At 38.9% G+C, this 23,457-nt stretch overlaps 5 protein-coding genes and 1 long non-coding RNA gene across 10 annotated transcripts; 2 read left to right on the top strand and 4 right to left on the bottom strand.

Moving 5' to 3' along the window:
- Positions 1-1,379: 1,379 nt before the first annotated feature.
- Positions 1,380-19,043, bottom strand: LOC124316723 (brevican core protein-like). Of its 2 annotated transcripts, none has more exons than XM_046782679.1 (4): positions 18,947-19,043; positions 2,192-2,292; positions 1,986-2,103; positions 1,380-1,897 (listed from the first exon to the last, which is right to left on the bottom strand). In XM_046782679.1, exons 1-4 carry the CDS (start codon positions 19,041-19,043, stop codon positions 1,566-1,568), a joined length of 648 nt encoding a protein of 215 aa, XP_046638635.1. In that variant the 3' UTR covers positions 1,380-1,565. The 2 variants fall into 2 exon arrangements, with proteins under 2 accessions (XP_046638635.1, XP_046638628.1); XM_046782672.1 differs by lacking the exon at positions 18,947-19,043 and adding an exon at positions 2,408-2,606.
- Positions 6,972-8,669, top strand: LOC124316135 (eukaryotic translation initiation factor 4 gamma 1-like). Of its 3 annotated transcripts, XR_006911818.1 has the most exons (9): positions 6,972-7,071; positions 7,144-7,250; positions 7,313-7,408; positions 7,474-7,612; positions 7,680-7,886; positions 7,942-8,018; positions 8,079-8,244; positions 8,317-8,565; positions 8,633-8,669. XR_006911818.1 is itself a non-coding variant. In XM_046781894.1 (8 exons), the coding sequence occupies exons 2-8, from the start codon at positions 7,177-7,179 to the stop codon at positions 8,476-8,478; spliced, it is 921 nt and encodes a 306-aa protein (XP_046637850.1). In that variant the 5' UTR covers positions 6,972-7,071; positions 7,144-7,176; the 3' UTR covers positions 8,479-8,669. The 3 variants fall into 3 exon arrangements, 1 of the variants encoding a protein (XP_046637850.1); XR_006911819.1 differs by lacking the exon at positions 8,633-8,669 and having other exon boundaries at positions 8,066-8,244; positions 8,317-8,384; XM_046781894.1 differs by having other exon boundaries at positions 8,317-8,669.
- Positions 10,126-23,340, top strand: LOC124319202. Of its 2 annotated transcripts, XR_006912908.1 has the most exons (10): positions 10,126-10,186; positions 10,347-10,529; positions 17,149-17,232; positions 18,971-19,064; positions 19,156-19,260; positions 19,809-19,894; positions 22,232-22,312; positions 22,453-22,633; positions 22,798-22,972; positions 23,125-23,340. It is a non-coding gene; the product is annotated as an uncharacterized LOC124319202 (long non-coding RNA). The 2 variants fall into 2 exon arrangements; XR_006912902.1 differs by lacking the exon at positions 10,126-10,186 and having other exon boundaries at positions 10,305-10,529.
- On the bottom strand, positions 11,623-12,387 carry LOC124317051 (tyrosine-protein kinase Yes-like). The gene is made up of 2 exons (XM_046782736.1): positions 12,057-12,387; positions 11,623-11,985 (listed from the first exon to the last, which is right to left on the bottom strand). The coding sequence occupies exons 1-2, from the start codon at positions 12,302-12,304 to the stop codon at positions 11,643-11,645; spliced, it is 591 nt and encodes a 196-aa protein (XP_046638692.1). The 5' UTR covers positions 12,305-12,387; the 3' UTR covers positions 11,623-11,642.
- LOC124315449 (serine/threonine-protein kinase/endoribonuclease IRE1-like) lies at positions 12,601-15,014 on the bottom strand. Its single transcript, XM_046781131.1, has 5 exons — positions 14,588-15,014; positions 14,415-14,521; positions 14,083-14,351; positions 13,525-14,024; positions 12,601-13,389 (listed from the first exon to the last, which is right to left on the bottom strand). Exons 1-5 carry the CDS (start codon positions 14,973-14,975, stop codon positions 13,268-13,270), a joined length of 1,386 nt encoding a protein of 461 aa, XP_046637087.1. The 5' UTR covers positions 14,976-15,014; the 3' UTR covers positions 12,601-13,267.
- On the bottom strand, positions 20,541-21,491 carry LOC124316483 (collectin-12-like). The gene is made up of 4 exons (XM_046782464.1): positions 21,351-21,491; positions 21,180-21,274; positions 20,989-21,106; positions 20,541-20,900 (listed from the first exon to the last, which is right to left on the bottom strand). The coding sequence occupies exons 1-4, from the start codon at positions 21,445-21,447 to the stop codon at positions 20,581-20,583; spliced, it is 630 nt and encodes a 209-aa protein (XP_046638420.1). The 5' UTR covers positions 21,448-21,491; the 3' UTR covers positions 20,541-20,580.
- Positions 23,341-23,457: the final 117 nt, after the last annotated feature.

Raw genomic sequence — 23,457 nt, 5'->3', positions numbered from 1 at the left:
TAATCAAAACTATCAAACCAAACGAATAAAACTAACTCTCTTATCCTCTTAACCTGCCTTAAATCTCAACAGTCTAATTCTAATCATCTAACCATTTCAATCGTCATAATAATAAAACCCAGGCTAGAAATTCCAACCTGGTACAGTCAAAATCCGAAAGTCTTTCTTGAAAAGTTCTGTCTTTTTCTTCTTTTCAAAAAAATGTTGTTTATGCCAAAGTCCCGAATATTTCGCAAGGGAATTTTGTTTCGTTTGATGGGGGTGGACACTTTGTAACCGATTTCTTTTGGCAACTTTTGTAGGACCGTCTTCGTCGTCGCAAGGTGGGGAGGAGAGCCCAAAAGGTGTGGCACCGGGAATAGTCATGCATCTGTTCTTGTGTACATCCATGTGAGTGTGGATGTATTCACGAGGACATGATTCATTCCTTTTCCCTCATCAAGTCTGGACTTTATTCATCCAGTTAAAACACCCACTCGATTAAGGTAGGACTCAACAACCTTTTTTCTTATGTGGTAGCTGTTCAATTTGTGCCATATTTTTACTCAATGGAGATTCAGGGGGTATTGAAGAGATGAAGAGTCACAATGAATGGGGGTTCAATTTGTTACGTCTTCGCTGAACGATTTCTTACGTCAAAAGTACCTTGAGCGATTTTTTATTTTTCTAGTTGTTTCCCCTGTTGTTTCCTTCGACGAATCCAAACTTTCCTTAGAATTCTTGGATGATCAACTAAACCTTTAACATTTTTTTGTCTGATGACTCATTTTCACCCTCGCTCGTCTCAATTTCGGGTTTCTCAATTGGATTCCAAAATGGATTTCTGACTATTATTTGAAGTGGGTAGTCGCCGGGTTCGTTGTGGAGACGAAATCAATCAGTGAGCATAATTCAACTCCCTAATATCGAAATATTGACTTGAGAAAAATCGGTTGTTTGTGCTGTGATTGTCAGAACCCCCCTCCCGATCGTATATCTGTATCTGGACACCCGAATTCATCTCTTGGCCCAAATCGTTATCATTGCCGACCTAATTAACTGTCCTTAATTTAATTGAAGTTTCGTCTCTTCTCTGATGATTCTGTGCGTTCCTCTAGAGTTAATCAAAGCATAACTGAGTGTCGCGACTAACGACCAACGCGATTTATAGAGAACAGTCTTCTTTTTGTTGACATGCGGCGTATTCGCTTTTAGGAGCTTGGCACCCATTTGCTTCCTGTTTTATCAGTTTAAAAATGTTCAATTTATAGTAGGGCGGCCGCGTCCTGTGTTTCACCGATTGTTTAATAACAACCTATACCTTTACAGTGTCTGGGTGTCAATTCAGTAGTGAACAATTGGGTTTGGTTCAGAATAATCGACTTCATACTATAAGTGAGTTGAGTGGGTTTTTTGGAATAAAGTGTATTTTAGTAATTGATTTAGAGGGCGGCTATATGTTTATCATCCATTACAAACACAATTTCAAAGGGGAAACTCATTTTAAAAATTTTTTGGGGGTAATCTAATGCTGCAATAGAAATGGGGTCTTTTAGTAGTGCAGTGGGATGTCAATATAACCCGGTTTAATCAACTGATTCGCAGATAAACAGATTAAATTGATAATTACCATGAATTGATATATAATCGCAATCAATGTCGTCCCAATATCCGCCTTCGTAAGGGATACCGTAGAAAAACATGAGACCGAGACAGCGGTTACCATCTTCGACGTTGCTTGGTTGACCCGGATACCAATTGGTGTAGGTTATTGGCTGGCCGGGTGCTGGCGGGGGTAATGTCGTCGTTTCATTTTCATAAGAATTTCCGTCTCGCCATTCAGAAATCCACTCCCATCGCTGGTAGGTTTCAGAATATTTGCCAGCCGTCAAATAGTAGTCTTCACTGTATTTCAAGTCTGCGAATATTTTTCAATTTATTTTCAATTTATATTCAATTAGACTGTGTTGATATAAAAGGGACCCTGTTTCTCTGGTAATATTTACCGTGATGTTTTTGAAAATAATCGTAGATCAGTTTGTCTTCCTCTGGAGTTTCTATAGCCAATATCGTCATGTTCTCTTGCGAGCATAATCTTTGTTTTCCCTCCCAGGTGCCGGCGTCCTTTTAATGGTTGTAAATATAGTTAGTATACTTGACAATTCAAAGTATACTAACTTGAAAAAACGAAATGTCAGATTGTATGCTTTACTTCATACGGCGCGGCTTCGAATTGGCAATAACATTTACCACCTAGCTCGAAGCAATCTTTGTAATATTGGTCAGGGAAGAGACTGGAGCAAACTCCCAATGCTATAAAATAAAAAGATTTGCGTTTACGTAAGCTGTTACATACATTGTTGTTAATTAGTAAATGTTCGCAGGAAAATATTGGATTAATAATGACATCTAAATTAATTATTTTTACCTTTATTTTCATGATGGGTTACAAATTTTTCTGGATTAAAACGGGCCCAACCAGGGACGACCGTGGTACAAGTCACCAATAAGAAGAAGAACTTGTACATTCTTGTCCGGAATTGTATTGGATACTGTTTCTCGTTCACTCAATAGCGGCTTTATATAGGTCTACGGTGGTCAATCGGTAATAACATGTTGACATTTACATGGCATTCGTTGTCAACAAGGTTACTAGACGCTCTCAGTACCATTGTATTAGACAGCGTTTATGACTAGCAACAGGAATCAATGTTGAAAAAGTTTTAGTTTTATCAACTTTGGCAAAGGTTAATTACATTTGATCCTCTCTATTTGCTATCTCATTTATGATTTTAAAATAACTCCATAAGCTTATGGTTTTATGTTTGCATGCTGCTGGCGTTTTATCGAAATTTCCAAAGGTTGAAAAACTATAAATGTTGTACCTATAGAGTTAGTTTAACAGGCTCGTTTTTATCTACTAACGTTCAAGGCAACAGATGGGCGACTTGAGGACAATTGGGTTCTTATCAGTTTTTCCTTACACGTGTGTATTTTGATGACGTTGACAATTTTCTATAATTAAAAAAAAAAGAATAATTGTGTTCGTTAATTTTTAATTGTGGTATTTATGGACATTTTACAGAGATTGGGTTGTGCCTTAACCTACATATTTCATTTCAGTTGTAATTGTCTTCTGTACTAGAAAGAATATTGAGCAACTTGGTGGATCAATTTGGATAAGGAACAGTTTAATCCTTTTTATTCTTGAATTACAATCTCGTTTTTATTTAACTCATTTATTTCTGTTTAATAGATCGGCAGTTACTGAATATTCACCCGCCCAGGGATCTACCCATTCCCGTTAGAGTGCGCAACACCCATGTAGGACGTCTCTCGAAAAGGTAAGATAAACCTCGCATTTAACCCTATGTAGTTTAATCGTAACTCTGTAGAGTTGGGTCAGTTTCGTTGACCCGATGCGACGATTGTGACGGGCACAAAGGAACGACTGCTGATTGTCAGTTCGCATCTAGGTCAGGACGTAGGCACGTCGGATCTCTTTGAGTATCTAATAATATAACAATATGGAAATATTTTCATGCGATAATACGTTAGTGCGTGCGATTGTCAGACGCCCTCCCCTCGACCGAATATTTTTGCTTGTCTTTTGTAAACCCGTCTTTTGTTATGCGTTTTGAAATGATTTCATTGTCGGAATGCAAGTGATTACTTCAGTAGCCACTTAATCACTTGCAAACTCTGATCTGTTACTTTTCTTATTTAGTCACTTTCAAAATAGAAGGTACGCATAGGCAATGTGGAAACTTAAACAGCTTTTAGAATTCAATTGCAAGTGAACATTAAATATCTACACAGCAGATATAATAAAAGCTTCCACTTTTTAATTTATGTTCCGCGGTTTAATCTAAGAAGGCTCAAGGCTGTGTGTTCCAGGCGAATAATGCGGCATATAAACTGGAATATGTAAATGTCGATAGCTATTTCAAAGGGGAATTTGTCGTACCGTACATTTTTACCAAAAGTTATAATTTTGATGTCCATATTTTCTTGATCGTCAGTCCACCCCGGTCCACCCCGTTTGAATAACAGCGATTTTTTTGCGTAGAGGTCTACTATTCCTGTTCCTTTGTTTAGGGATGCTACCATCTTCTACGTGACGGCGCGTTAGTCTGTTGCAAGCATCTTTTGGTAGGCCTATTGGGATCCAACTCTGAGAAATACGATGACATAACCTTGCTCTCTAAAACTCTTCTTTTGACCCAAGTCGTTTTAAATGCTGACCTAATTGACTGTACTTGACGTCATTAGAGTTTCGTCTTTTCCTCGATGGTTCTGTGCGTTTCCTGTAGAGTTAATCAAAGCATAAATTTATGTCGCGCATCTTCAAAGATGTCGCGATGGACGGCCAACGTGATTAAAACTCTTTTTGTGTTGATAACAAAGTGAGATGCGACTTTGAGGCAAGAAGCTTCGCAACTATTTCCCATTTGTTTTTCCCCCATTTAAAACGCCGGATTTGTCGGGATTTGTAGTAGGGTGGTTGCGTTCTGTGCAATTGTTTGATAAAACCTATAGTACAGTTTTCACGATCAACCTTTTGCGGTGTTCATTCATACTGTCTATTCAGTATTGTTCAGTTTAATCGAATTGATACTAAGGATATTTGAGTGCTGGCTTATCGAGTGTATTGTAATTATTGATTTGGAGGGCGCATGTTGTTTCATCCGTTACAAACACAACATCAAAGGGAAAACTCAATTTTAAAAGTATCACTTGGGGGTAATCTAGTGATTAAGCCTCCTAAGTTAATGCCTGCTAGCGCAGCGGGTTTTCAATTAAATCAATTGATTCACAGATAAACAGACTATAAAAACCTCCTGTATAATATGACTCGTAATCGCAATCAATGTCGTCCCAATATCCGCCTTCGTAAGGGATACCGTAGAAAAACATGAGACCGAGGCAGCGGTTACCATCTTCGACGTTGCTTGGTTGACCCGGATACCAATTGGTGTAGGTTATTGGCTGGCCGGGTGCTGGCGGAGGTAATGTCGTCGTCGTCGTTTGATTGACATCAGGAATTCCGTCTCGCCATTCAGAAATCCACTCCCAACGCTGGTAGGTTTCAGAATATTTGCCAGCCGTCAAATAGTAGTCTTCGATGTATTTCAAGTCTACGAATATTTTTCAATTTATTTTCAATTTATATTCAATTAGACTGTGTTGATATAAAAGGGACCCTGTTTCCCTGGTAATATTTACCGTGGTATTTTTGAAAATAATCGTAGATCAATTTGTCTTCCTCTTGAGTTTCTATAGCCAATATCGTCATGTTCTCTTGTGAGCATAATCTCTGTTTTCCCTCCCAGGTGTCGGCGCCCTATCGTGGTTAAATATATTTTCAATTCAAAATAGAAACTGGAATTTGAAAGAAATGAAATGTCAGATTGTATGATTTAGGCTACATCAACATAGATGGTGCTGAATTGGCAATAACATTTTCCGCCTAGCTCGAAGCAATCTTTGCGTAGTTCGTTAGGGTAGAGATTGGAGCAAACTCCTAATAAAACATTAGCGTGGTATAAATAAATGTTATTAAGTACGATTAAGTATTCACAGATAATTTTGTTTTAATAATGTAATAAATCAATTATGGTTACCTTTATTTTGATGTTGGGTTATAGATTGTTCTGGATTGAAACCGGCCCAACCATGGATGACTGTGGTACAAGTGACTAATAAGAAAAAGAACTTGTACATCCTTGTGCGGAATTGTATTTGGTACTACTCAATTGCCTACTACTCAATAGCGACTTTATTTAAGGCCTCGGATAGGTAACAACAACATATTGGCATTTACTTGAACTGTCTACCAGATTGCTAGGAGCCCCGAGTAGCCTACAATCATCTTTATACAGCGCCTATGGCAACGGTGAACATCTGTAAGAAATTATTGTTTCATCAGCTTGACAAAGGTTATTTCTGTTTGATTTTCTCTACATTTGCTATCACATCTATTTATTTCTTGTTTGCAATATGGCCAGCGGTTTATCGAAATTTTCAAAGGTTGAAAACTATTAATGTTGTCCTCGTTTTTATCAACTTAACGTTCAAGGCAACAGATGGGCGACTTGAGAAAAATTCGGTTCTTATCAGCTTTTCCTTAAGTGCACGCGTGTCGAACAGTGTTGTAGACGATTTTCTATCATTTTTAATTGAGAATTTTAATTTTGAATCAGGGTATAGACTTTTTTTGTGTTTTTTACGTTTGCTTGATTAGTAATCAGAGATAGCCTTATTTTAACATGATAGAGTTTTAAAATGTGATGTATATTTATCAGAGGATTGAGTTATGGTGCCTTTATAACTTTTTAGTTCAACAGTTGCAACTGTATTATGCACTAGAATGAATGTTGAGCAACTTGGTGGATTAATATATTGATTAAAAACAGTTTCTCCTTTTTATTCTTGAATTACAATCTCGTTTTTAATCAACTCATTTATTTCTGTTTTTAGACCAGCAGTTGCCGAATATTCATCCGCCGAGGGATCAACCCATTTCCGCTAGCGTGCCACACCCATGTAGGACAGGTCCGTCTCTCGAAAAGGTAAGATACCCTCACCTTCAACCACTAAGTATTTTTAAATAAAAACTCTATAGAGTTGGGTCAGTCCCGTTTACACGATGCGACGATATATACTGACAGGCACAAAGGGACGACCGCTGATGAGAGACTTAATCAGTTCGCATTTAGGCCAAGACGCAGACACGCGCGGGGTCTCTAATAGTAAATAGGTCGACAGATTGTAGACCTCATTTTCATTCGCCCGGCTCATTTTTATAATCTCACACGATCTTTCATTTAAAACAAGTGAAAAATTCCCTCTTCATCCGATGCCCAAATGAACAAGAGATCAAAACATTTTAAATTGCCCGTCTAGAATTTTTATTTTTATTTTACTTTGTGAATATTCACGGGGATGCTTCACAGATAAAATGGTAGAAACTATCGCACGAAAATTCGTCCCAATGTCCGTTTTCGTAGGTGACGCCGTAATCGTTGAAAATGAGACCGAGACAGCGTCCGTCGGCTGGTGGAAAAGAAAGAAGAACTGAAATCATTAAAGGTATACTAAATTTAAACCAGCCTTAAGACACACTGCTGAACTGATGGGCGTATGTGCATTATTATTATTTAGAAAGTCTCCGATTTGAATGCTGATCAAGAACACATGGAGAATTTGGCGCTACAAAAATGTAACGAAGCCAATGCGAAATTGCAGCTCGACATTATTGATTTCAACACGTGAGATTATTCGGGTTTACTAAGACTATCGAATCTCTTATTTGTCTTTTTAACAATTTCAGAGTTGGTTTTGAGGCAGTGTTTTACGTCGCCGAGTCACTAGTGGAAGTGTGCAGTGTTTTTGGCCCGCTAAGCGAAGAGTTGGCTAAAAAGAAAAAGTATTTGAATTTTTCTATCGCATTTTGTCACAGAAAAAAATCGATTACCTTGAATGTTTATACAGGTATGCAAAATTGTGCACAGCAGTTGGTGGGATTTTAAATGGATTCGCCCCGTCTGACTTTCAACTAGCAGCCATCCAAGCTTTAAAAATAGACACAGAAGAAGAGATGGCGACAGTGGTCAAACTCATTTACGTAAAGGTATGCTTTAAAAGAAAATAGCATAAAGTACGTGCATAGGTGTAGTTCAACGTTATTGATTTCATAGGCTATTGCTGATCCCATTTCCTCGCCTATATATGCTAAAATGTGTCTAGCTTTGTCAACCAAAGAAGTTCCATCTGCCTCCGATCCAGCGGTAATTACAAACTTCCGCAAGGTACTCTTGTTGGAATGCCAGAAAAGGTTTGAAGAGGATTACTTCAGCCGGCAGGATACAAAGGATGAAAAAGAAGAAATCGAAAGCGCCGAAAAAGTTATTATTGAATTGTAAAAATTCTTTTTAAACGCTATAACCATATTCGTTTTAGGAAACAGAAAAGAAAGACTTTGAAATTGGATTTAAAAAAGATCCATTGAATCGAAGGAGGTCTCTAGGGAACATCAGGTAAAAGTTCTGTTTTACAGTTGAAGCTATAAAAACAAACTGTACAGTTCTTTCCGGCAGGTTTATCGGTCAACTAATAAAATTACGCATTCTTTCGGAGAAAATTTTGCATCAGTGTATTCTTCGGCTGCTGAGTCAACGGGATGATGAAGATTATCTCGAGGCTCTGTGTGTACTATTGATTACGACTGGTAAAAATATGGAATCTGCAAAAACCCCACAAATGGTTTGTCTGATTTTTCTCCTCCCACACTTTATATGCAAATTCAATTTACCTTATTTTTTTTATTTTTTTTAGTCTGTTACGGAGACAAATCGTGAAATTATGAATTCGTACTTCACTACTCTGGAGGCCATCGTGAAAAATCAAACAGTTTCGGAGCGTATCCTTTCCATGATCCAAGAAGTAATTGATCTACGCAAATGCGGTTGGTCTATCACAGCAGCTCATCGAGTTTAATCATCACTGAAGGTTTTAGCCTGTCTATCGTCCTGATCGTCCACTTTTGGCCATGGAAAAGCACAAGCCAATCTAATTAGTCTCAGGGTAGCATTTCATTTGATTTCTGAATTGTTAACCGCATTGTTGCCGCTTACCTAACTGTCATCAATAGTTACCTGCATCGAGAATGTATCGCCTAGTTGCAGCAGGTGGGATTTTTTTTAAATCGGTTCTTTATTTCTTAATCAATGGAAAATTAAAATAAATTCGATTTCACCTTACCTCTCCCGTTTGTGCAATTCCTCAAAGTATGTCACCCCGTGAAATAACCTTCCGTTTCCTGTTTCTATAATTGTTATCTCTCCTTAGCAGTGCGTCTGCCCATCTTGGTGATGTAATGGTAATTATTTAGCCACCGCTTGAATTCGACTGATGAGCAGAAAAACAAAACAACAGCGAAAATTAAACGTCGATCCATCCGGCATAATACATGTGAAAGCGGATGATTCGTTTATTTTGTATTGTCACGTTACAGGGTTGCAGATTTGGCGAGTCGGTTGAACTATTATTATCTCAATAGGAAATCTGTATGTTTTTCGCTTAGTTTTCATTTAATCACTGGTTCATATGCCACGATATTAATCAAATTCTGATTTTGTTTTTTAACAGAAGGGAAAGGAGTCAATGGCGAATCTTCTACGATTGTCGGAGTAAGTTTTCTTTGGTTAGACTTTTGTCAGAACATCTCGAAAATGATCTATTTCTGTTTGACCTCACTCGAGCGAATGTGACGTTGATTGGCCCAACTTATTCTCTTCCTCTAATTCTTATCCTCTCTTGACGGTGAAATGAACGGGCCAGCTTTTCTTGTTGGTGGGGATGAGATGTTAGATTATTAATTAAATAATGGGACCTCTTGACTCGCTCTTGACTTTGCACCACTTTGAGATAATGTGGTATTTTGTGGTAGGCCTAATCATTTTAATTGATTGATTGATTTTTTCCGAAACTAAAAAGGGCGGAGGTGTTTGTGGCTGCAATGAGAGTTCCATTATCGCTAAACTGGCCGAGCAAGTCAAACAGGGAGCGCCGGGCGTCGACGGCAAACCCGGCATGACGGGCATTCCGGTAATATTATTCAAGACGGAATGACATGTTTTAAAAAATGTAATCATCTTTTTTTGTCGCCTGTATAGGGAACTCAAGGTCAGATGGGACCGACTGGACCTGAAGGCCCAGCTGGAGAGAAAGGAGAACGCGGAGATGGCGGCCCAATTGGCAAAGAAGGGCCTTCTGGACCCAAAGGCGAGCCCGGTCGAGATGGACCACCCGGTGATCTAGGATAACCTGGGCTACCAGGTACCAAAGGAGATCGAGGAACCGACGGGGAAATGGGTCCTAAAGGCGACACTGGCGAGCCGGGATTGCCAGGAACGAAAGGCGAATCCGGCCTTGGGTGTCCAGTCGGTCCTTCGGTTATTTCCAGTGTCGAAGGAGCCAAAGGAAATCAAGGAGATCGAGGCAAACGGGGCAAGCCAGGTCCTCCTGGACCTCCAAGCGAACCGTCAAAATCAGGTAACTTATTCTAAACAAAAGTAACAAACCCAACGAATAAAACTAACTCTCTTTTCCTCTTGACCTGCCTTAAATCTCAACAGTCTAATTCTAATCATCTAACCATTTCAATCGTCATAATAATAAAACCCAGGTTAGAAATTCCAACCAGGTACAGTCAAAATCCGAAAGTCTTTCTTGCAATTTTCTGTCTTTTTCTTCTTTCAAAAATGTTGTTTTATGCCAAAGTCCCGAATATTTCACAATGGGAATTTGGGGAGCCGGATGGGGGTGGACACTTTGTAACCGATTTCTTTTGGCAACTTTTGTAGGATCGTCTTCGTCGTCGCAAGGTGGTGAGGGGAGCCCAAAAGGTGTGGCGCCGGGAATAGTCATGCATCTGTTCTTGTGTACATCCATGTGAGTGTGGATGTATTCACGAGGACATGATTCATTCCTTTTCCCTCATCAAGTCTGGACTTTATTCATCCAGTTAAAACACCCACTCGATTAAGGTAGGACTCAACAACCTTTTTTCTTATCTGGTAGCTGTTCAATTTGTGCCATATTTTTACTCAATGGAGATTCAGGGGGTATTGAAGAGATGAAGAGTCACAATGAATGGGGGTTCAATTTGTTACGTCTTCGCTGAACGATTTCTTACGTCAAAAGTACCTTGAGCGATTCTTTATTTTTCTGGTTGTTTTCCCTGTTGTTTCTCACAAAAAATCCAAACTTTCCTTTGAATTCTTGGATGATCAACTAAAACTTTAACACTTTTTTCTGGTGGCTCATTTTCACCCTCGCTCGTCTCAATTTTGTGTTTCTCAATTGCATTTCTCTTTCTTTTGAAATGAAATGTTATTCCGGAATTTTTATCGGCGTCTTGAGTTGCCCAAAAGCGCAAAAGCGACATATCATAACTCCCTCCCCCCTTTTATACTTGTGTAGCGTGAGAATTGGCGTTTGCAATTGGGAGGTTTTTTTTCTCATTATGATTTCATCACGTATCAATTGACTTTCCTTTTGAATGATTTAAACAGTGAGTACCCAACTATCTCTTTGAAATGACTGTTGAAATGAAGGTATCAAACGGTATTCAGCAAAGTTTATTAAAGTATCCAACTGAAAATTCATTGCAAAGGAAAATGATAAAATGGAATAATAAGAATGGATGCTATTTAGCAAAAAAAGCAATCGTTGCCTTGGCAGCATCTTTCTAAAAACATTTCAAGACTTGTCGTTTTTCATCTCGAGCTGCTGATGACGTTGAAGAAGTTGAAAAACGTCTGACGATGAAATTCGAACTTCGTGACCGGGTTCCAACATTTTTTGGATGAGGTCGCGAACGGATTGCGGCTGAATTTCTGCGTAATTTGGGAAAATGCGTGATTAAAAATTAAAAATTTTGGTTTGTTAGAGACAATGGGACTTACTGTCTAGATGAACGGGATTATTCGAAAGTATATTAGCGGATGCTAGAACTCTTGAACCGAAAATATGTTGACCATTCAAAAGGTAGTAGCCGAAGACTAAGCCTTGAGCAAATACGTCGCTCTTGACTGTTCCTCTTTGATGTGCTGCTGTTTCATCTTTTCCATTTTCTTCTTCTTCTTGAATTTTGATTTTCAACATTTCAGGGGCATACCAATAATATCGGTGCCTCTGTTTGATCCACTGATGGAGTGACTTCCTCTTTCATTGACCGGTTTGCTGAACCCGAAATCGGCCCATTTCATCAAAACGTTTTGGGTTGCTGGATCAACCCAGATGAGGACGTTTCCTGGTTTTATATCCCGATGGATAAAATTCATTTGGTGAATGTACTCGAGTCCTCCGGCCAATTGTTGGAGGACTTCAATTGCCGGTGGCATTGCTGGGCCATGGTATTTTTTCCGAGATTTTTTCGGATCATCATCTTCCAGGAATAATTTGTCCACTGAAGCGTTGCACAATTCGAGATAGAAATATCTAAAATAGGAAAATAGTTGTTAAAAGATTATTTTGTTTTATTTTTGACGTCATAAGCTTTTTTTTTTTACTTGAATACCGAATCACTTTCAACGTGAAACAACTTGACGACATTGGGATGATCAAGCTTATCTAACGCGTCTTCTTCTCGTCCGTTGCTCTCAATGTCACCTAATTTGATTCGTTTGACAGCCACCGGAATCCCACGCCAAACGTCTTGAAAAACTACGCCGAATCCTCCTTCGCCCAATTTCTTTTCATTGACGAATTCTTTCACGTTCGACATGAAGAGTGATTCAGCGAGGAGATTTTTTGTCATTTCACTTAACTGAAATGGTGTCGATTAGACTAATGACTCTGTAGCTTGTTTGTTTCTCTCGTTGGTGCGTCTGACTAATGTACGGGAGGTGGGGGGTCTCAATTGATAAGCGCACACATGTCATTCGTTTCCTTATCGTTTTACAAGCGGAGCAAAAGATTTTATCTAGGCAATTTTATCAAAGCTACAGAAAACTTTTCGTGTTGTCTTGAGAGGTAAACCGTTACTGGATATTAACCTCCACGTTTGTATTTCAATTACGACATTTTTCGTCAACCCCTTCTGCCTGTGAGAATTCATTGGGGTTATTTTACCGAACAGGGCGCTCATGATGATGATAATATGGAAATACTTATTTGGGTTTCTCAATTTGATTTCGCTTTCTCGTGTCATTGGCAATGATTGGTTAATGACCGTGTCATTAACATATCCCTTCCTTTTGAATTGAATTCAATCAATTGGATATTTTTTATCGGCACCTTTTTATCGGTAGATTTCCACAATGTTTCGAGTCGGAATCAGCGAGCGCATGTTGTTCCCAACATCACAAGCATTACAAATACTTAAAAAATGGTTAGTAGGTCTATAGTCATATAGGGACGCCCTTCTCTATGCATTTTTCTCGTTAAATTCGCGATTCCCAACTTGTTTTTCTTGTCGACGAATATTCGTGAAAAGGACCGAATTCTAAAGGTCAGTTTCTATTTTATTTCATTGGTTACTCGACTGTAAAATGGTGGGATATTCAAATTTAGTCAAAGCTTAGCTCTTTTGCCTTTATTTTCGTGACAACGACCCAATGCCAACTCAAGTTTTTAATTAAAGTCACTGGTTTCTGGATATTACACTAGGATGTGCAATAAAATTTTTGAATTTACTAAAAAGGTGTTCCACTAGGCCGTAGTTGATGATAATCTAGATAATAGATGAAGCATTTAAATCTTCGCATTTATGTTGGGCAAGTTAACCCAAGTCGGATTTTATCTGACTGACTTCTTTTGCGACATCGGATGAAGAAATTCTTATCCCTGGGTCGGGATGGATCATTTTCTTGATCAGGTCACGAGCGCTTTCCCATTGTATTTCTGTATAAACATTAAAATGTGGGATTAAGAAAGTAATAAAATTTCATTCTCTTAAAGGTAAAACCCACAATAAGAGATATATTGAAATATTTAAAAAGCGATATTTCAGCTATAGGGCTATACAGCGTGACTTACTGTCTAGGTTGACCGGTTTGTTATAGTATATGTTTGGCTCAGCAAGGGCACCGAACAGATGACGTCCATTTAAAAGATAGTAGCCAAAGACGAGCCCTTCGTTAAAGACGTCGCTTTTAACTGTGCCTCTTTGTTTTGCTTCAGTTCGACTAGTCTGTTGCTGGTTGTCGAGTATTTTCAGTATTTCCGGTGCAAGCCATCCTTCTGTCCCTCTAATTTTAGTCAACGTGTAGCTTCCAGTTTCTTTTAGTTGTTTACTCAGCCCAAAATCGGTCCATTTCAACAAAACATTTTCGTGTTCCGGATTCACCCAGATGACGATGTTTTTCGGAGTAATATCCAAATGGATTACTTTCTCTTTGTGTATATATTCTAATCCAGTAGCTAACTGAAGAAGAACGTCTTTTCGTGAGGGCATTGGTCCTCGATACTTTTTTGGATCCGTCTCACTTAAAAATAGTTTGTCCAGGGAAGCTACGCACAATTCTATGGCGTAATATCTAAATATAGCCATTGAGCAAATGCAGTTCGTTTATATTTTAATTAAATAATGTTCACCTATTCTCCGAGTCGCTTTCTGTGTGGAAAAGTTTGATAACGTTCGGATGATTGAGCATTTGCAACGCTTTTTCCTCTCGTTTGTTACTTTCGACTTTGGATAAAGGAATTCGTTTGACCGCCACTTGAATGTTATTCCACTCGCCTTGGAAAACTTTGCCATAACCTCCTCTTCCCAATTCATTTTTGAAATCAACTTTGATTTGTTTCAAATTTGAAGTATTATCATCTGCCACTGAGGTGACGCGTTGGTATGGCCTGTCCTTCGCCTTGAAAAGATTAAATCAATATTATTTTTATGATAATTCTCAATAACAGCACTTTGATTATACCCTGATGTGTTCTAATTCTTTAGCGACATCCGACGATGTCATTCGTTTTTCGGGATTGGGCTCCAATATTTTCTTGATTAGGTCTTGTATTGCCAGGTCCTGGATTTCTATTCGGAAACGAAATTTTTTAGCTGATTTTAAATGCATTAGTTTTTGTAGATAATCCGAGTTACTTTGTAGGTTGACTGGTTTGTTTTCCCTTATGTTATAGACTATTTGAGTGGGAGATCCGAAAAGATGTTGGCCGCTCAACAGGTAATATCCAAACACAAGTCCTAAGGCAAAGACGTTGCTCTTGACGGTTGTAATTATATCGCTATCTCCGTTGTCCAGTAAATTTAGTAATTCTGGTGCTAACCAGCCAAGAGTTGAATTATTATTTTTTATTTTGCTAGCTTTACTAAGTCGTAATCCTCCCCATTTCATCAGGACTTCATTGGTTGTTGGATTTATCCAGATGAGGACGTTTTGAGGTTTAATATCCCGATGGATCAATCCCGTTTCTTGAATGTAGTAGAGTCCAATTGCCAATTGATAGAGAACATCTTCCGCTGGAGGCATCGACTCGAGATATTTTGAATGGTCATCATTTTTCCAAAATAATTGTTCTAACGAGGCAGCACACAATTCTAGCACATAATACCTAGAAATGTTTGTTTAACAATAGGAATTTGTAAGCCTTTTAATTTGATTTTTTATTAACCATTTCTTGTCTTTATTTGCCTGTATGGTGGGTCCTCCTCGATGTGTAACAGTTTGACGACATTCGGATGGTTTAATCTCTGCAGTTCTTCTCTTCGTGAATGTCGTTTGACTTTGGATAGTTTGATTCGCTTGACCGCCACCTTTTCGTTACGAAACTCCCCAAGAAAAACTTTACCGTAGTCTCCTATTCCTAAAATTTTCTCTTTGTCAAATTTGTTAGCAATCTGGTTTCGAAGAGCTACTGCAGAATGTTGTTCAAATATAGCCACAGAGTTGGGATTTCTAATTTCTTCCATCTGAAAATGTGATGGATATAAATGTTTTTTCCTTTAACATTATTTGTAATAATAAAACGTCCGCACTAGTTATACCAAGATTTCATGATATTGGTGTTCTAGCTGTTGAACGACATCTGACGAACTCATTCGATCCTCTGGGTTCGCTGTCAGCATTTTCTCGATTATAGCACGTAAATGTTTTTCCTGGATTTCTATTGGCATTAAAATTGTTTTGAAATCGTTAATTAGCTCATTTTGTCAAAGAACTCGACTTACTTAATCGATTAACGGAGTTATTCTCAATGATATTGTTCGGAATCTGCATTCGGGAGCCAAAGAGATGAAGACCTTCCAACAGGAAATATCCGAAGACGAGCCCTTCGGCAAAAACATCCGATTTGACTGTCTCTCTTTGTTGATGGGTTTCTGTTTCATTGGCCTCTTCCTCTTCGAATAATTTCAATATTTCCGGTGCCAGCCAGTTGTACGTTCCTCTAATTCCACTCATGGAATAAGTTCCCCTTTCGTTAACTTCTTTGCTCAATCCAAATCCAGACCATTTCATTAAAACTTGGTCAATTTGTGATGGATTCACCCAGATGAGGACGTTTTGAGGTTTAATATTTCTATGGATTAGTTTCTTTTGGTGGATGTACTCGAGTCCTTTGGCCAATTGTTGGATGACTTCAATCTTCGGCGGCATTGGGCCACGATATTTTTGCGGGTCGCCATCTTTCAGGAATAATCGATCGAGTGAGGCTTGGCATAATTCGAGAACGTAAAGCCTGAAAAAGGAAGAATGTACTTAAGTAATAATTTTAGAAACGCGTTGCTCTTATTATGTTTTTGTTACTTGAAATGTTTATCGCTGTCTAGCGATAGTCTAAGTAGGCCTAATAATTTGATGACATTAGGGTGATCGAATTTCAGCAAAGCTCTTTCTTCCCGTTCTTTTGTTGAATTGTTGGGAACTCGTTTGACGGCCACTGGAATCCCACCCCATTGCCCTTCAAATACGGTGCCATATCTGCCATATCCTCCTGTTCCCATCAACTTGCGACGGTCAAACATTAATGTCGACATGTTGAATGGTTTCACTTGCTGATGTTTCACGTTATTGGATAGGGGCGCTTTTGGTGAGCGGAATTATCTTCAAAAACCAAATCGTTGCTATTCTTAAATCTTGTTTTTAATGAAAACTGGTTTGCTGTTATTACCCTGATGGGCAAACAATCTCCTCAGTCAATTGTTAAGAAAACTGAAACAATTTGCGTATGGGAATCACGTCAATGAGGTGCACTATGGGAACAACACAACGCAAAAGTAAAACCGCTGTCTTCTATCTGTGAATGATGATAACAGACAGCAAAAGATAAGTGATTAGTCTTTTATCAGACTGAAACAATGCAACGTTATCTCATCGAAAACGACACCATCTATGTAACATGTCTAATAACATTTTTGAATGGAATGGTCTTACAATGGGCTATTGCCAATTCGAAATGTAGGCTAGTTATTTTCATTGCGTAACAGTTAATTAAAGTTTCCTCCAATTGACTATGAAGATCATCGCTATTATTTAATTGGGTGTAAGTGGAATAAGGGACCCCATGCTAGTCAGCACAGTCGTAGAGGAACATTTCTTCTTTGGTCGCAACCAGGAAAGATGAAATGTATTTTTGTACCAAGCCCCATCTACATTTAAAGTTAGAGCTTTCATAACCATTTTTTTGTTTCATTTTTATTGGCAGAACAGGCGTGGCCTTCGATAACAGCATGGGCAATTTGATGGAGTAGGAATTCACAATAACAGCACCGCACCCTATGAACCCGAGGTCAGGTCATTTTCTTTATTTTTCATTATGGGAAATGGGGATGTGGGTTTTTTGTTGGAATTATTCGAGCTCAATTTTGACTTGACAAGATTAATCTCCAGATTATTATTTGAAGTGGGTCGCCGCTAGGTTTGTTGTGGAGACGAAATAAATCAGCGAGCACAATTCAACTCCCTAATATCGAAATATTGTCATGAGAAAAATCGGTAGCCTAGTGCGTTAAATTGTCAGATCCCCCATCATCCCCTCGATCTTATCTGTATCTGGACAATCAAATCTCTCTTGGCCCAAGTCGTTATCAATGCCGACTTAATTACCTGTCCTTAATGTTATTGAAGTTTCGTCTCTTCTGTGATGATTCTGTGTGCGTTCCTGTAGAGTTAATCAAAGCTTAAACTTGGTGTTGCGACTAACGGCCAACGTGATTTAGAAAACAGCTTTTTTTCGACATGCGCTCCTTAAGACATGCGCTTTAATGAGCTTCGCAACCATTTGTTTTTTGTTTTATCCGTTTAAAAATATCCAAATTATAATAGGGCGGGGTCGTTATTCTCTTGTTTCACCGATTTTTAAATAAAAATCTATACGGTGTTTAAATGTAAATTCAGTAGTGAACAATTGGGTTTGGTTCGGAATAATCGAATCCTTAACCTACTAAGTGGGTGGAGTGGTTTTTTTTAATCAAGTGTATTTTAGTGATTGATTTAGAAGTTGGCTATGTTTATTATCCACTACAACATTACAAACACAATATCAAAGGGGAAATTCATTTTTAAAATATGTTGGGGGTAATCTAAATCCGCAATAGAAATTGGGTCTTTTAGTAGTGCAGTGGGATGTCAATATAACCCAGTTTAATCAATTGATTCACAGATAAACATGCTACCGTCCAAATCGAAGTCGTAATAATTGCAATCAAAGTCGTCCCAATATCCGCCTTCATAAGGAATTCCGTAGTTAAACATGAGGCCGAGGCAGCGGTTACCATCTTCGACGTTGCTTGGTTGCCCCGGATACCAATTGGTGTAAGTCATTGGCTTCCCGGGGGTTGGTGGGGCTAATGTTGTCGTCGTCGTTTGATCAGGAATTCCGTCTCGCCATTCAGAGATCCATTCCCACCGCTGGTTGGTAACAGAGTATTTGCCAGCAGTCAAATGGGGGTTTCATTATACAGCAAGTCATTATTCAGCAAGTCTGCCAACATTATTTGCCAATTCATTTTCAATTTAAATTCAACTGGATTGTGTTAATTTAAAAAAGAGACCCTGTCTCCATGGTAATTACCGTGGTGTTTTTGAAAATAATCGTAGATTAGCTTGTCTTCCTCTGGAGTTTCTATAGCCAATATCGTCATGTTCTCTTGCGAGCATAATCTCTGTTTTCCCTCCCAGGAATCGGTGCCCTATCGTGGTTAAATATATAGTTTCGATTCAAAATATATACTGGAATTTGAAAGAAATGAAATTTCCGATATAGTATGATTTATACAGAATTCTCCCTGGTGTTAAATCGGCAATAGCATTTTCCGCCTAGCTCGAAACAATCTTTGTAATTTTGGTAATTTTGGTCAGGGAAGAGACTGGAGCAATTAACTCCCAATACTAAAATAAAAAGATTTGTGTATGCATTTTACAGTTCAAACATTTTTGTTAAATGATAAATGTTCGCAGCATAATATTGGTTTAATAATATGTGATAAATTAATTATTGATACCTTTATTCTCATGTTGGTTTATAGATTGTTCTCGATTAAAACCGGCCCAACCAGGGACAACCGTGGTACAAGTCACTAACAAGAAGAACTTGTACATTCTTGTGCGGGATCGTATTGGGTACTGTTGTAAGCATTTACTCAATAGCGGCTTTATATAATACCCCGATAGGTAACAATAACATATATTGGCATTTACATGACCTGTTTAGTGTTACCAGATTGCTAGGAGCCCCGAGTACAATCATCTATTATACAGCGCCAATGAGTAGCGGTGAACTTCTGTAAGAAATTATTGTTTCATCAGCTTGACAAAGGTTATTTCTGTTTGATTTTCTCTATTTGCTATCACATTTATTTATTTCATGTTTGCAATATGGCCAGCGGTTTATCAAAATTTTCAAAGGTTGAAAAACGATTAATGTTGTCCTCGTTATTATCAACTTAACGTTCAAGGCAACAGATGGGCGACTTGAGGACAATTGGGTTCTTATCAGCTTTTCCCTAAGGGTACACGTGTCGAACAGTGTTGTAGACGATTTTCTATCATTTTTAATTGAAAATTTTAATTTTGAATCAGGGTATAGACTTTTTTTGTGTTTTTTACGTTTGCTTGATTAGTAATCAGAGATAGCCTTATTTTAACATGATAGAGTTTTTTAAAATGTGATGTATATTTATCAGAGGATTGAGTTATGGCTTCTTTATAACTTTTTAGTTCAACAGTTGCAACTGTATTATGCACTAGAAAGAATATTGTGCAACTTGGTGGATTAATATAGGTTAAAAACAGTTTCTCCTTTTTATTCTTGAATTGCAATCTTCTTTTTAATCAACTCATTTATTTCTGTTTTTAAATCGGCAGTTGCCGAATATTCATCCGCCCAGGGATCAACCCATTTCCGCTAGCGTGCCACACCCATAGGTAGGACAGGTCCGTCTCTCGAAAAGGTAAGATACCCTCACCTTCAACCCCCAAGTATCCATATATAATAAAAGAACAAGCTTTTGTGGGAGGAGCCTGTGTCTGTGTCAACAATGTGTCAACACAGGCTCCTCCCCCAAAATGGAACATGCCCAAACATGCCCAACACCAGATGTCGTCACCGTGATGACGCAACAACCAGCATCACCACCAGATGTCAGCATCGCCGGGATGACGAAATCTTCAAGTAAGGTACTGGGCAGATTTCCCACGATAAAATCTATTACGGGCAGATGGTGCTACAGAAAAGCGAATATTAAAAGAGTCCAACTTTACGCTAGACCAAAGTCCCCCGGATTTGAACGGGGCTCAGGTTGCTCGTTTTTTAATAAAAACTCTACAGAGTTGGGTCAGTCCCGTTTACACGATGCGACGATATATACTGACAGGTACAAAGGGACGACCGCTGATGAGAGACTTTTAATCAGTTCACATTTAGGCCAGGACGCAGACACGCGGGATCTCTAGAGTAAAGGTCGACAGATTGTAGAACTCTTTTTCATTCGCCCGGCTCATTTTTATAATCTCACACGATCTTTCATTTAAAACAAGTGAAAAATTCCCTCTTCATCCGATGCCCAAATGAACAAGAGATCAAAACATTTTAAATTGCCCGTCTAGAATTTTTATTTTTATTTTACTTTGTGAATATTCACGGGGATGCTTCACAGATAAAATGGTAGAAACTATCGCACGAAAATTCGTCCCAATGTCCGTTTTCGTAGGTGACGCCGTAGAAGAAAACGAGACCGAGGCAGTGCTGATGCCCGTCTTTGTTGTTGTTCGGTCGCCCTGGATACCAGTTGGTGTAGCCCATTGGCGTCCCTGGTGGCGGCGTTGCTGGTGCTACGGTTGTTGTTTCATTTCCGTAGTTGTCATCAACTGGAAACCAGTCGGGATTCCATTCCCATTGGCTGCCGAGTTCAGAGTATTTGCCCGACGTCCAGTAGGGTTCTACCGAGTAGTTGTCTTCTGTTGTTGAATTTTCACGCGAATTAGAAACGGCGGAAACAGAAGCGACGAGGTTAAATTAAAAAAAAATGTTGTCCCAACAGCTTACCGTGGTTGAGTTGAAAGAAGTCGTCAATCATCTTGTCCTCTTGTTGCGTTTCAATAGTCAACAGCGTCATGTTTTGCTCTAAGCATCTCTCGTATGCATATTCCCAGTCACCCTTCCCCTATAGTAGTTTTTTTCGGAATTAAATTATGCAAGTTAAGGTACTATATGTAATCTATTATGGAGTAACGTACGCCGCCGCAATAGCAATTGCCGCCCAATTCCCAGCAACTGTAGTCGGTGTAGTAGGGGAAATATTTTCCACAGACACCAAGTGGTGCTCTTGTTGCTTGAAGAAGAATTGAGAGAATAGATTTTCCCGAAAAATGTTTTAGTTTTTTAAATGAGCAAATATTAATAATTACTTGTCGGTCCGACCGTTGTTGGAATCGTTTGTGCTGTTGCTGGAATCGCCCAGCAAGCTACGACCGCAATGGCCACGAAGAAATGAATTGTGTTCATTTTTTGGGTTATTATCCTCTGTTTTCTGAAAGATCTTGGTGCCGTCTGGCCTTTATATACGGTATAGGAGCCGTGATAATCATCCAACATCAAACGTCACTATTGTCATATGGTCGGATAAGTTACCTTGACAGCGGGAACAACAAAAGAACGTATCTTAGTTTCATTGGCAGGTAAAGTTGACGTGGACATATGGTGCAGTAGCCTTGTTTGACTATTTACGCTCTTTATATTTACATTTTGAAAGTCTTTGGTTGAATTACAGACAATCGGTTGAAGGAAGTCGCCAGTTATGAAGTGTTTGTTCAATTGATTGATGGCCAATTGGCGCAGATGGTCAACTTGTGAGTGCCATGTCCACAGTCCGTGTCATCTACGAGTCCTTAATTTTTAAAAAAGTAATTGACAACTAACTGAATAAAACGACTTTTCGTATTTTTTAAATCGTTCTTTGATGCTTGTTAGCTTTCAATAATAAGACTATGAGAAACAATGACCTTGGACTACTTATCATTTTGATATTTCATTTGAATCGTATCGACCGTTTAGGGCGTTTTTTAAAACGTGCTATGTTATTTGGTAGAGAAATACTGAGGGCAGGGTAAGGAAATGAAACTTGGTGGCCTGATTTTGTCTGTCTAGTGTCTCTTTTTCAGTGTCGTGGCAACTCTGGCGGCTGTCACTTCTCCTGCTAAGCAATATCTTGAACATTTTCTGTGATTCCAAGTGAATTAGTTTTTAAAATGCAAGTCTGTCTTTATGCAATTTCCCCAATTGGTTTTAGAAGATTGGCGTCTGCATCGTGATGGCCGATGGGACCACAGCTGCTAGTTCACTTCCCTGCCATAAGAATATCCAACTACAGGTGAAAGATGTTGGTTGATTAGTTTGTCGGTATATTGCCAACTGCTTTATTTTCCTTCCATTCTTCCATTTTGAATATCGCTGTCTGGCGCTGTCCACCTTTTATTGGCCCATCTAACTGGTTCCTGTTTTTATTTTCAGGTAGGACTGATGCTGAAGTGTTGGCAAAACTGCCGAACATCCCAAAACAACTAATACGGCCATCTATCAACTTGCATGGTGTTGTAGAGCCACAATTGTCCAGGACGTGAATGTTACTCTACGCCAAAAGCGATTAGCATTTTTCGGGGCCATTCAGTTCAATTGTCGTCATATGTGTAAGGTAGGACACCGATCGAAATTTAGTTTTATTTCATGGATGGAAATGGTTGATTTCTATTCCCCCTTTACTGTATTGCTATAGTCAATTTTTATCGACTTTTTTCTGTTTATTCCTGTGGCTCATGATGTTGGGACTTTTTGTTGTGACATTGCTCCATGCTGAAGGTGTTGGCCGTTGGGGCGAATGGAATTGTCCGAAGAATTCCTCAACCTGTCGAAATGCTGATGGACAACTTTATGGCCCGCAAGCAAAATCATTACGTGAAGGACTTTTTTCCTCCCCATTCAGTGAGATTGACTATGGTCATCGGCAGCTTACATCTACGTCTTCTGAGAATGGGTAAGACAAAAGAAACCATCAGAATATATCCGCCTATTTTGTTGTGTTTTGAGTGAAAACTTGTATATTTCGAGAGTCTCAATCTCAGTTTTGGGGGTTGTTACGCAATGGTTTAATTTGTTATACCTTCGCCTCTCTTGCTGACCAATTAGGCGCAATCATCACAATCAAACCGCCAGTACGACTGCAATTGGCGTTGCACTACGACGCCAAATGGTTGGACGTTGCCGTGCGATTGTTGGAAATAACGGACCATTTTGTCTTTTTCCGAGAGTCGGCCGTCGGTCCTGCATTGGCTGCCGATTTTGTAGGTGCCGTTCTAGGGGAATTCAACTGTATTCAGGTATATAAGTGAAACTAGTTGGTCTCTACGTATTTTTTTGTTTTTTTTTGTCTCTTATTTATTTTTAACAAGCAATCCACCACTCAACCGCACCAAATCCATGGACCCCCCTATTTTTTCCCATTCCGCTATGGGACTTAAA

This window comes from Daphnia pulicaria, chromosome 1, assembly GCF_021234035.1.
Source record: "Daphnia pulicaria isolate SC F1-1A chromosome 1, SC_F0-13Bv2, whole genome shotgun sequence".
NCBI lineage: Eukaryota > Metazoa > Arthropoda > Branchiopoda > Diplostraca > Daphniidae > Daphnia > Daphnia pulicaria.
Note: the sequence above shows the minus strand (reverse complement) of the source record. Positions and strands in the feature narration are given on the sequence as shown.